General features: G+C 45.4%; 1 protein-coding gene across 10 annotated transcripts in view; it reads right to left on the reverse strand.

The window, feature by feature from the left end:
- The window catches only part of SCHIP1 (schwannomin interacting protein 1), a 686,877-nt gene that overhangs the window by 31,180 nt on the left and 642,297 nt on the right, over positions 1–13,400 (reverse strand). For 9 of the 10 annotated variants that reach the window (XM_089332151.1, XM_089332150.1, XM_008266404.5 and 6 more), the window contains one exon: positions 1,185–1,303. In XM_089332151.1, coding sequence (XP_089188277.1) covers positions 1,185–1,303 — 119 coding nt within the window. Of the gene's footprint in view, positions 1–1,180; positions 1,304–13,400 lie in introns of all 10 variants that reach the window. The other variant, XM_089332153.1, reaches the window with a different exon arrangement.

Raw genomic sequence — 13,400 nt, forward strand, 5'->3', positions numbered from 1 at the left:
GATGTCCCAAGTCCTTGGGCACAGCTCTGCTGTTGCAACCATCTGGGAAGTGAATCAGTGGATGGAAGACCCCTCTCTCTCTGCCTCTGCCTCTCTGTAACTCTGCCTTTCAAACAAATAAATAAATCTTAAAAAAAGAAAAAGCGGAATCCTGGGGCCAGTGTTGTGGTGCAGCAGGTTAAGCCACTGCCGGCATGCCGGACGAGTGCTGGTTTGTGCCCCATCTGCTCTACTTCCAAACCAGCTCTCTGCAAATGTGCCTGGGAAAGCAGTGGAAGAGGGTCCAAGTGCTTAAGCTCCTGCCACCCATATGGGAGACCTGGATGGAGTCCAGGCATCTGGTTTTGGCCTGACCCAGCCTTGGCCATTGCAGCCATTTGTGGAGTGAACCAGCAGATGGAAGATATTTCTCTCTCTTTCTGTCACTTTGATTTTTCATATAAATTAATCTTAAAAAATGCAGATTCTTGAGCCCTACCTAGACCTACAATCAGAATCTTCATCTTAACAAAATCTCCAGATGATTCATGAGCAAGAGAAAGTTTGAGATGCTCTGGTTTGTAGTTGTGTTTTCTAGGTAAAAATTAAAATTTGGCATTAAAATCTATGCAAATGACCCAGGATATCCTGAAATTGCTGATGACAAGTGCGTAATGATATCCTGAAATGAGTTAAGGTAAAGAACAAACACCTGGAGGACAGCGTAAGAACGACTTTTGGCTCAGATCAAGTGGAGAACAGTAATAAACATGGAATGAGCGAAGCGGGAATCGCATTTCTCAGTTACCAGTATTCACTGCAATCCAATCTATCGAGGGGGTGATTCTGGGCGCTTTGCGACTGCTTAATGGGAAATCTGGTGGTCTGCCACACATCTCTAATCATCAGTCAGCTTGCCTGGCAGTGTGGCTTGATTCCCCCTTCCCTGTGCAAAGTCTGCATTGCATCCAGAAAAAAATACAAAATACAAAATCTGACCGCAAGTAGCTGGGCAGTGGGCCAGAAGCAGTAACAATAAATGCATCAAGGTAGGGAAGGGTCTCTCTCTCAAACCTAAGTAAAGATGGCAGCTTTATGAAGGAAAAGCCACTCCAGGATTTAAAGGCTACCTTTTCATAGACATGTAGTCAGATAACAAAATCCATTAGGTACATATCAGAACATCAACTCAAAAGAACACTCACCGAGAGGAAAGGCTTGGCTTCCCACTTTTGCTACAGCTGGTATAAATTCCTGGGCCATCATCAAAGAAGCTTCCAAGTGCCAACTTCTGTCTGATAGACTCTCTCTCATTTTTCTGTGCCTAAAATTTCAAGAAAATAAAAAGTGCTGATAAGTGGGCAGATCCATCACAACCACAGGCAGCCTAACTTGCTATGTGTCTTAGAATTGTAACATTAGACAAAAATAAATACGTGGGCCGCGGCATAAGAACATTTGAATCATGAATGGCTGAAATTAAGCCAGTCTCTTCTGGCTCCAACTTCAACTCTTCAGAGGCCATCAAGATCTCTACTCTAAGCACTCACTGATGTTCACCAGGTAGAACGAGATTAGGTGGCACTGTAACCCCGTCTTCTTCCCTGCTAAATACGGCTGAGCAAAGGCACGAAGGGCCAGCACTTTCTCCTCAATCAGATCACTTCCATCCCAATCGCAGCCTTCCCCCTTTCTTCTATACATGTCCCTTAAGCCACTTTCTCTATGTTGAGACGTTAACTCACTTGACTGACATGCCCAGGGCTTCAATGTGCTGGCAGATGCCGCATTGCAATGCTGGAACAACACCCAGGACGAGACAGACACATGGCCTGGCTCCCCTGAGCTTACAGCCTTGCTGGGGACTGCTGCTTTTCTCATCTTACCATATTTAGAATGGGCGAAGCCTGAAAATAATGCCTGGAAAACCTGGACCATTCTAATTGGGTCACATGTTTCATATTCTGCAGAGAACTCAGGTCAGTGTGCGTGGGCACATGATTTGGCCAACTCCAAGGCTGTGATCATTTGGGTATATCTACGACACTCAGCCTCCCATAAAAGCCTCAGAGAAACTTACCCTCCTGTACTTTTAAGCCCTGTAAATAGCATGGGATAAGATTAGAAATAATTTCCTTAGTTAAAAACAAAACAGTTGGGGCTAGCATTGTGGCATAGCAGGTAAAGTCACTATCCTAGACGCTTGCTTCTCATATAGGCGCTGGCTGCTCCACTTCTACCCAGCTCCCTGATAATGGCCTGGGGAAAGCAGCAGAGGATGGCCCAAATGTTTGGGCCCCTGCCACCCACATGGGAGACCTGGATGAAGCTCCTGATTCCTGGCTTCGGCCTGGTTCAGCCCTGGCTTTTGCGGCCACTTAGGCAGTGAACCAGTGGATGCAAGCTCACTCTTTCCCTCTCTTCCTCTCTGTAACTTTTGACTTTCAAGTAAAAAAAAAAAATAAAATAAAATAAATGAATCTTAAAGAAATAAATAACTGAAAAATAAAACAACTGGAAGACCCAAACACAATGAATAGAAATTTTGGGCTGAGGATGAGATTTTGATTTCTATTGTGTGAAATGAGGAAGGCTGTGAGCAGGCCACGGTCTCATATTCTGAGCAGGAGGTTACAGACTACACTGGCCCTGCCTGCGTGTGGCTGCTGAAGGTTTGTAGGTGCCTGGCTTTTCTCAGTAGAGCTGTTTGGAGCATCATTGTGCTGGAATGATGAAATGTACAACTTATTGGAAGGGTGAACTGAGAAATGACTTGAATTCATTCCTGAGTGAAGTATACAGTTGGTTAAAGCAGCTCTGTCTCACATGGTGATTACTAGTCACATGGCTATTTGCATTTAATAATTAATTGAGTAAGATGAAAAATTCAGTTCCTCAGTCACACTAACCTCATTTTAGGAGCTCAGTAGTCACAGGTGGCTGTGAACAGCTCAGAATAAAATAAATGACAGGGCGATGCAGCTAAGTAGTTCCTAAGCTCCAGCTCCAAAATCCTGTATCAGGATACCCAGGAGGGCTTTAAAAATCCAGATCCCCAGGCTCAAGCACCAGACATTCACTTTCTGTCGGTTTGAGAACTCGTAGTTCATAGGAAGCCCACCTCTGCTGTCCTTTAACACTCTTAAAAACTGGAAGCATTTTTTAAGCTTTCACACTCATCAATACTCATCCACAGAGATCACCTCCCATTTTCACATGTACCAATGGACCTGTGTCACACTAACAGCTACTGTGTGTGTGTGTGTGTAATACAGCCACAAAGCCAAAGACAGCTTTGATACAGATTTTTCAGATGCAATCTCACTTCAAATTGTTTACTGGGTTAGCAGAGAGCCAAGCCCTAAGGAAGTAACCATAAGAGTATAAAGGAAGGCGTGCATGCCATTCAGTCACTAACCTCTTGGAACTGTACCGCTGGGAATGTTCATTACAGCAAACCACAACAGCCCTTCCTAATACACAGGGCTGCCACTTGTGATGTTCCAGCTAAAACCGAATCATGTCGCTTGATGTCTCTACGTACAACAAATTCATTTCAAATAGTCAGCAAACCTATTTCGCAATGCATATTAACAGGCAAAAGAGATTCTCACCCAGTGTCATCAACAGTCGCCAAACTGTTGGGTGCAAGTGAATATCCAAATATAAAACCAGCAGGGAGCCACATGGGTGTTGATGATTAAAGTTCAACAACATGCTGGTCCAACTTAGCCTGGGGTCGTAAAGAGGCTTTCTGCAAAGACACCTCTCCCAGGTGTGAATGTGGGAACAGGCCCCAGATTCCGGGTCTGTCTGTCCTGACTCACTTGGTGCGCTACAGTTATACAGATGGGAGGCATGAAAATACTTCTATTTACATTAATTATAATTTCTTACATGTGAATATTTCATTAATAGTTTAAAGACGACTGTTTTATAACACATTCTTTTCTCCTTCCCTTCCTCTCTGCTTCACTGGCCCCCAACCAAATCAAGAAAAGTATAAAGAATATAAACATCATGCAAAATCCTGCCACTTAGAGATCATGACTAACATTTCAGTGTTCATCCCAGTTTTATCTCAGGTGTGCATTTTTTCCTTTTTATAGGAATCATATTGTTGAGATCATATTTTTTATATTTTGAGAATTTCCTCTATGCTACTTCATATGTTTTTCAAAAATGATTTTTAATGATTGCATATCATTCCACCCTTTGGAGTTTGCCCTCAACAGTTGAGCCATTTGGATTGTGTCAAGTTAAAAATAACAGGGGAGTTAGCATCTTTACATAAATCCCTGCCCACATGTCTGATTATTTCCCCAGGACAAGTTCCTGGAAGTGGAATTACCAGATCAACTGTGTGGGAACATTTGTTGAGGCTCTTGACACATTTTGTCACATTGCTCTAGAGAAAAGCTGTTCCCATTCACATGCCCAACAGCGATGTGAAAGGCTGCCGCTTTCCCCATATCCTGGCTAGCATCAAGCATTTTCACTTGAAAAATGCTGTTGGTTTTGACAGGCACGAAGTACTATTCTTTTTATTTTAATTTCTTAGATTTGTCAGTGACAGTAAATATTTAAATGTTTTTAGTTACTGTACTTTGCTTTTCCTGAATTAATATTCCAAACTTTGCTTATTTTTCTACAAAGGTCTGAGAGTTTTCAAAATCTTGTATTGCAGGTATTTTTCCTTTTGAGCTTTTGTTACATAGTTAATAACTTGCTTCCTATGACAAGTTCCTGATGGCTTTCATGCCTGGAAAATTCTTCCCAGTCCAGATGTAAAGGATCTCATTGGATGTTGGAGGATAAATCAAAGAATTTAAATTACATAGCAGCTGTACTTGGCCCAAGGCATTGTTAAGTCTCGATAAACGGTTAATACTCCAACAATTTCTGCTTTAAAGGTGAGGAAACTGGAGGTGACGAAGGGTCATGTGTTAGGTAGAAGAGGCAGGGTTCAAGCTCACGCTTTGTGGTTCCAGATTTTTCTGCTCTTTAATCTTGAATAGTCAGGTTCACAATGGTGGCCACCATGTTGGGGATATACTGTGAGACTTAAAGAGTTACAGATCTAGGGGGCCAGCACCGTGGTATAGTGGGCTAAGCCTCCATCTGCAGCATTGGCAACCAATATGGGCACCGGTTCATGTCCCGGGTGCTCTTCTTCTGATCCAGCTGTCTGCTATGGCCTAGGGAAGCAGTTGAAGATGGCCCAACATGGAAAGCCAAGACTGTGGCAAAAAATATCCACGAAGGATCTCTGTGAGACCTCAGTGGAAAGAAAGGACCATCAAAGAAGGATGTACTCTTTTCTGGAGGAAAGAACATCTACTTTGCTACGGCTGTGTCCAAATACTGATGGAGTCTATGGTCACAGAAGACTTCCATAGCTTTGGCAGCTCATGGAAAGAGCCTCAGGTGATCACTGACGTCATAGATAAGAGTGCTAGTTGTTAAAGGAACAACAGAAGTCACTGTGCATTTACTCCCCATGTAGGACCTCCGTCCTTAATGAGTTGTACTATGAGAATAGACTGCAAATCCTGTTCTCAAACTGTACTCTATATGTTGTATGTGTGCGTGGGTGCAAACTGTTGAAATCTATGCTTAACATGGAGTTGTTGTTGTATATAAAATCAAACTCAAAATGAAGCATAATGAAAAAGTGGATGGGAGAGGGAGAGGGAGGTGGGGTGAGAGGGTGGGTATGGGGGAAAGAACCACTATATTCCTAAAGTTGTATCTGTGAAAAAAATGCATTCATTAAATACAAACTTAAAAAAAAAAGATGGCCGAAGCCCTTGGGCCTCTGCACCTGCGTGGGAGACCTGGAAGAAGCTCCTGGCTCCTGCCTTTGGATCGGCTCAACTCCGGCCATTGCAGCCATTTGGGGAGTGAACCAGCAGATGGAAGATCTTTCTTTCTGTCTGTAACTCTACTTCTCAAATAAAGAATAAAATATTTTTAAAAGTTACAAATTACTTCCTCCTTGAGATGAATGAGATGCTTTCTCAGAAAACGACTGCCAAGCATGCACATCCCAGACCAGTCACAACCACACGTACTCACAGGACACCTAGCTTCTCATCGCAGCCACTCTCCTTATTTCCATGGCTCAGTTTTCATTTTGGAACAAATATGATTCCCATCATAATGTGTGTGTGTGGTTTCCAAGGCTGCTTGTTCTCTGAGGACTCGCACTTGCTGGGCAATTAACGTCTTCCAGCCCCACAAGGCCCAGAGATCCTGGGGAGCAGCAAGTGCACAGGAAAAGGGGGGGCTGTATCAAGAACCAAACTGTTCAGCACACATCTGCTCATGGAAGCCAAGTCCCCCCAAAAAACTGCCTGGGGAGATACCCTCAGGAAACAACAGCAAAACATCTGAGACTGCTGTTGCTGGAAACGCAAAAGGGCAGCCGAGGCCTGGTGGCTCCCCACCGTGACAGAGGAACCCCGTGCTTAGACACTCACCACTATTCAGCCTCAGGCAGATTCCGTCTTAGCCTTTGCTTAATTCCGTACTGCCAACCCCTGTGTGTGAGCAGGTAAGGCTCACAATGACTTCCCAGAGTACCACGCTGCCCCGATCTTGGAACACAAACCACAGATTCTGCCGGCCAATGCTCAGCCTCCCCTAGGGTGCCAGTGGGCCGCTGCAATTCTCAGGCAACCACAAAGAGGGAGCATTTAGGATAAGAAAGAGCAGCAAAATGGGCTTGGGTCAGAATCACAGCTCTCCAAATGAGTGTGTCAAGTCCTTTCCGTTCTGTTTTCGGGATGCAGCAGGTATCCTGCCCTTTGACACCAACATCACCCCTGCACTGCCTCAGGTCCTGTTAGCTGCAGCCTGGTGCCCCTCACCTGTAACACACTAACCTGCAGAGGGCTGACTAGTCTCTGCATTTCTAAGACTCCTTTAAAAGACAAACTGTATCTTTGTGAGGGCATCCGAAGGGCCTCTTGGGTTCTCAGGAGCACACTTTGGGGAATAACATCCTAAGCTTAAAGCCATCTGGACACCAGGACACTGCCAGCAGCTGTTTCCTTCTGACTGCCGCACTGAGGATGGATCCCACACAGCCGGAAAGGGCCTCCTGGACCAGCAGGAAGGGTTCTTTAAACTAAGGATGAAGACATTTAAGGAAGCTCCGCCTGGACAATCACAGGATCCTGCTGAAGAGAATGGCACAGAGATGCTACGGGAAGAAAAGCAGACGCAGTTTGGAGCAGGAATTGTCCAGGCCTGGATGGGACTCTATAGTGGGAAATGGGAGGCAGAGAAAGGAAAGGTGTCCCCCACATTGCCAGCCGTCCACTTCTTGCCTGCAGTGAGTTTCCCTTCTCCTCAGCTCCTTTTGTTTCTTAACTCTGAAGGTTCACCGTGGGAACTGAAATGGATGCATTGACGATTTGGACATACTTGTTTTATAATGCTGACTGTCTCAGCACCCAATTCGCTAGTGACCCTCACAGACACCATTTCTGGCATTCTCCTTTATACATGGCTAGGTTGCACTTACTTCAGTGCTTCTCAGACTTCAGGGTGCATACAAAGCCCCTGAGGATTTTGTCAGGATGCAGATTCTGATCCAGAGGCAAGGCGGGAGAGTCTGCATTTGCAACAAGCCCCAGGAGTTGCAAGGGGTTAGAGGGTGCAAAGAAGATGCTCTCTGAGGTTAAGGAGCTTCCAGGCCTTGACTGCTCTTTCTCCACCTGAAGCAAATACAATTAGCCACATCCATGGGTTTAACAATGGTAGACTGCAAATACCCAGAAAAAAAATGCCTGCACTACATACATACAGACTTCTTTTTCTTGCCATTATTCCCTAACAATACAGTCTAATAACTACTTACGTAGCACTTGGCATAGCATGAGGTCTCACAAGTAATCTGGAGATGATTTAAAGAATCGGGAAAGATGTGTGTAGGTTACAAGCAAATGCTGCTCTATTTAAGAGTCTTGAGTACCCACAGATTTTGCTGTCTGTAGCAGGATATGAAGGGACAACTGTTGCTTTCCTCAAATGAGGATGAAGAAAACAACATGCTATTGAGGAAAAGCTTCCTAAGGACGGCGGGCTGATGAACACCCTGGTTCCTCAGAAAGTCAGGATGCCAGGAGAAACGCATGCACACACACACACACACACACACACCGGGGGGGGGGTGGTGTCTCTCACACATCTCTGGAAGCCAGCAGCTCTCTGGCTTGACTGTGCATGAGAATCACCTGGAAGGCTTGGAAAAGCACAGACTATTTTTCTCTTTCAGAAGGTCTGGGGTGGGGCTGAGAACATGCACGTCTCCCAGATGCTGTTTGCTGCCACTGAGTGGGTGGTTCAGGCCCAGCTTTTTAAACAACTGGACAGAGCGAGTAGCTTGCTGCAGCACAGAGCTGGCGCTTCTTGAACTGTGTGCACATCTGTTCCATGTGGCATCGTCAGCCTCTGCAGCCAGGTGGATTTCATCTGCAGCAGCCTGGCCTCTGCGAAGGCCTTGCCAGGACGCCTGTTTGGAAGCAATTAACGATCCCTTTGCTTCCATGCAATCTATTGCCTAGTGACATCTAGCATCACTGCCATTAGCAGCATCCACCAGGGAACGCCACTGGGATTCTGGAGCTCACTGTGAAGACTACTCTTCCTTTTGGAAAACAGGAGTCCCTCTTGTTCCTCTCCTGTTTGTAAGACAGCTTTCCTCTAACAATTACAGGCACCACTCCAGCGTGGGGCAGTCTGATGCTTTGAAATATCATGAATCAGAAGTCCAGAACCTACTTGTTCAAGGAAAAGCATATTAATTTTCTTTCAAGCACAAAGGCAAAAAAGAAAATACAAATATTCTGAGGGTACTTGCTAATTATCTTCTGAGGCCAACCATGGATTTTCTATAAGATCAAAGTAGGAAAACAGCATTCTGTAAGAAACTGTATGCTTCTGCATGTCCAGTGCATAAATACTTGGATCATGTAGATTATTTCCAGTTTTGTATCTGATTGTATCCCCTGGGAAGCACTGAATTATTAGTGGAAAACAAACATAGTATCTTTCCACTGTATCACTGAACGGACATTAAGTCTGCACACTTTCTTTTTATTGTGCATCGCTGCTATTTTCGACTTCAGACATTTAAACTAAGCATTTTAGAAAGGTCACGATAAGCCACAGTACACAGGCTGCCTGGAACGCTGTTGAAGCTTCTTGTCTTTGCATTCTTTCCCGATCTACATTAGCAAGGTGTCAGGTCGGGCTGATGGGCCCTGCTGAGGCCTTTGGATGTAACTTGCTCAGGACCAATTAGTCCTCAAGGGAGCTGCCCTCATTACGTAAAGCTCAAGGTGTCCAAGGGCAAGGACTCTGTGGCCTAGGGCCGTCTACACTTGTTTTATGTGAGAACTGGCTGACATCACAAGTGCTGGGATGCCAGTCCAGAGGCTGGCGGCGCTCACTTCCAATCAGCCTGAGGGTGCCGACGGCTCTGCCTGAGTGCTGACTACACTTCTTCTCTACACAGGAAAGCAACGCAAACAGAAGCGGGCAGTCAGAAGTGTTGTTGTGCACAGCTGTGATGCTTGAACGTTCTGTTAAAGATCAGAGCAAATGTACTGAACGTGACAAGTTCAGTAGCCACTCAGAATGGGAATTTGGTGAGAGGTAAAGGAGCCCAAAGTACCTTCTGCAAAGAAGCTGTTTCAGCATTAAATCCTAAAGGGATACACTTGAAAACTAAATGGTTTTCCTGCCCTAAGAGCAAGAATATCCAAAACAAACTTCTGGGAGTATCCTGAGCTCGTTCTAGCTCTCAAATGAGTGCCTACAGAGACAGCTTTTTAACACAGGACGGCGTTATCTGGCGGCTCTATTTTTAACAGTGACACTGTAGAAGGCTGTAAGCCCATCACAGTCATTCACGTCACGGCCGGGAACAGAACAGTCCAAATACCTATCTCATGGCTAGGAAACAGCCAAACCATAACCAACTTCACACCCAGGGCAGCCGCTGGACACAGACACATGATCAGAAAGGAGGCAGGGCAGAGCAGGGCACAGGCTTGGAGTTGAGAAGGCCCAAGTTAATCTTATGCAAGTTACTGACACTCTTTGAGCCCCAGTTTCTTCTTCTGGAAAAGGGGCCCACAATCCCTTTTGGGCTGTGTTAATGATGAAAAGGAACATTATATAGAAATTGCTTGGCAAAGCGCCTGGCACAGAGGGGTAACTCATTCAATGGTAGCTGCTGGGAATATTAAGAGGGCGTGTGCGTGTGGGAGGGGTGCTAAAGAGTGAAGAAAGGGATGAAACATGAGCCAGAAATGCCTGGAACATGCAAATCCACGAAGACAGTAAGCAAAGCCAGAGACTAAGAGGAGGAGGGTCTGGGAGTGACTGCCCATTAGCAAATGGACATTCGGTGATGGTTTGTTCAACTTCAGGAATACACTAAAAACCATCAAAAGGGTATGCTTAAAGATGGTGAATTTTATGTGACTTAAATCTTAATGGACAAGAAAGGCACAGACACAAAAGTGAGAGGGAGCTGGGAACCTAAGGAGACTGGTAAGAGGAGCGGGGAGGGGCAGCCTGGTGCGAGCACCTGTGCCCGTGCATGGAAGAACAAGAATAAACCTAGTGTGCTGGGCATTCAGCAGGAACTCCTAGGTACCTACAATGACCTTGACCATGAAAGCTCACTCAGGGGTGCCCACAGGGAGACAGGAGGGAAAGAACCCAGAACCAGGAGTCAGGGGACTGCGCACCCACAGCGTCTAACACCGACCAGACCAATTTCTCCCTCACAGAAAGGAGAGCTGGCCCAGAAGGTGGACACACGCCATCTGCTCAGGTGGCTGAGGTGGGGCGAGGCTCCAAACTCCACAGACAGGAGGAGGTTAATGGGGGTGGCCGGCTGCCTCTCCTCCATCGCCGTGCGGGGAGGGCAGAGCGCCTGTCTGGAATGGCAGCTGGCATTCTGTGCTCCTGTTTATTGCAGTTTATCTCAAGCCGTCATTCCCATTCACCTTTTAAAAAAACATGAGGCGCAGCTGCGGCTTCACTTTAAATATTGCTCCTTGCAGCCTTTTCATTTTCTCCCGGGGTCCTCCCTAATCTTTCACCGTAATTGGATGCACACCACCAGAGACAGAACCTCTGAGGAACAAAGCAAGGCGTGTGCTTGCCGGATCCTTGGGCCTCCCCGCAGCTCCCTTGCTCTGGGCACAGGAAGCTGGGGACAGAAGGCAGAAACAGCTTCCCTGCATTTTCTCTGCTCTGGGACATTTCTCTGCCAACTTCTGTATGCCATTTCCTTGAATTTTCTTTTCTTTTCTATATTAGCTCAAGATGACTTAGGCTGCAACTTCTGCAAGTCCACATGAATCTGAACATTCTTCCAGGAGGCACCCACTCCGCACAGCTTGTTGGCTTCTGTGCCTGCTCGTGTGGGCTGCGGTCCCCCAGAGGGAAAGCTCAGTCTCCCTTCTGGGGTCCTGGGCTGCGCGCCACACCAGGAACGTGGGCTTCTCTTGGTTAAGGGAAGGTGCAGGGAACCAGGAGGACTCCCGTGCTGCTCCGTGGACCTCGGTCCTGAAAGACAGTCAGGGCTGTGAGTCTTTGCCAGGGGACCGGAAGCTGCTCGCAGAAGGGCAGTGTGTGTGGTTTGGACACACACCTCGGATGCTGCCCAGGTCTGTGCTTCTCTTCCTCCATCCTAAGATCTGTCTTCTGTTGAGTAGAGTTTTCCTATGATTATTGAATAAACCAGAGGTCCTTAATGAAACCTCTTCCTTACAACCAGGAACTTCCCCAAGGAAAAGAAACAGATGCACAATCTTTTTCTTCCTTTGCCTTGGCGGAATCTAATTTTAGTCATCGGAAAGTGACCTTTCCCCTGAAGGCTGTTTGTCTGACTTTAAAACAACCCTGCAAAATAATCCCTGAACGCATGTGGTATTTATTAGCGCAACTAGCTCAGGGAATTCCATGGCACCCAGGCAGGGGTGTACCACATTTCCAAATGTTTTTGACAATTGGACAAAAAAAACTGTATGAAAAAAATTTGACAAATTGACTAAGTGGGGTTAGGGTATCACAGGATATGAAAGAAGAAATTATTAGAACTTTTATTTTTATTTATAGCAAACATTTTATTCTCAAAAGCAATTATTTGTGTGTATGTTTTATACATATGCAATAAAATTTTACAGTGGTAATGAGCATCATTTCTGAATAAAATATAGGTCTATTCATTAGGCCCATATTTCTAAATTAAATATATGTACATTTCACTGATGGATGCAGGGACAAAAAGGCCACAGCCACAGCTCTATGGCATCTGATTTCATTTTTTAGCCACCCAAAGAGGAGAACCACTAGACAAAAATTTTAAAAAGAAACATTCTAATTAGGGAAACATCAGGATTCTAATTAGGAAGATTTAAATTAGTGATTTTTATACTAGGTAACTGTTTTCTTATTTTTTATAAAAAGCAAATGTTTTGGCCAGTGCTGCGGCACAGAGGGTTAAAGCCCAGGCCTACAGCGCCAGCATCCCATAGGGGTGCTGGTTTGAGTCCTGGTGGCCCCACTTCCAATCTGGCTCCTCGCTAATGCACCTGGGAAAGCAGTGGAGGGTGGCTCAAGTCCTTGGGCCCCTGTACCCACACGGGAGACCCAGAAGAAGCTCCTGGATTCTGGCTTAGGATCGGCACAGCTCCAGCCGTTGCAGCCATTTGCGGAGTAAACCAGCAGATGCAAGACCTCTCTCTCCATAACTCTTTCAAATAAATAAAATAAATCTTAAAAAAAAAAAAAAAAAACACATGTTGTCCTGTTTCACTAGAAGCCCTTAATGTAATTACAAACTCGTTTTTTTTTTTTTTAAAGCCCAATGAAGCCTTTATAGTAACCATAACACAAGAACCTGAAGCATTCTGCCTGACAAAGGCAGTTAAAAGCTGAGATGATAAGAGAAGAGCCTGAGATGTATCCAGAACTCTGACTACTGCTCTCCGAGCACTCCACCCACCCAGAACTTTGATCATGTGGGTTTTTTTTTCTACAAACCTATCAGATCCTAATTCTCCTGCAACCACATCCTTGGAGAATGGCTGCACAATGCAACTCTGCTTTGTTGTTGTTTCAAAGCCTCTGAAGCCTTCCATGTCTGTAGCCTTCGTCAGCATCTTAGTCTCAGGTTGCAGGCATATCACTTCTCACTTATTCCAGGCATCTGGTCTCCCTCTCCAAGTTTCTCCGTAGGAGAAAGCTACATTGGTCATGACTTTCTGGTTAATGCATTCTCAATGGTATATCTTTTGTTTTTCCTCAGTGCAAATGGACGTTCACTTTTCTACCCAACAAACAGTTTGACAAAGAAAACCGTGACCTGCTCTTTGGCACTTAAAACAGAG

Source organism: Oryctolagus cuniculus, chromosome 4 (assembly GCF_051225735.1).
Source record: "Oryctolagus cuniculus isolate XC-2025 breed Fujian yellow rabbit chromosome 4, ASM5122573v1, whole genome shotgun sequence".
Classification (NCBI taxonomy): Eukaryota; Metazoa; Chordata; class Mammalia; order Lagomorpha; family Leporidae; genus Oryctolagus; species Oryctolagus cuniculus.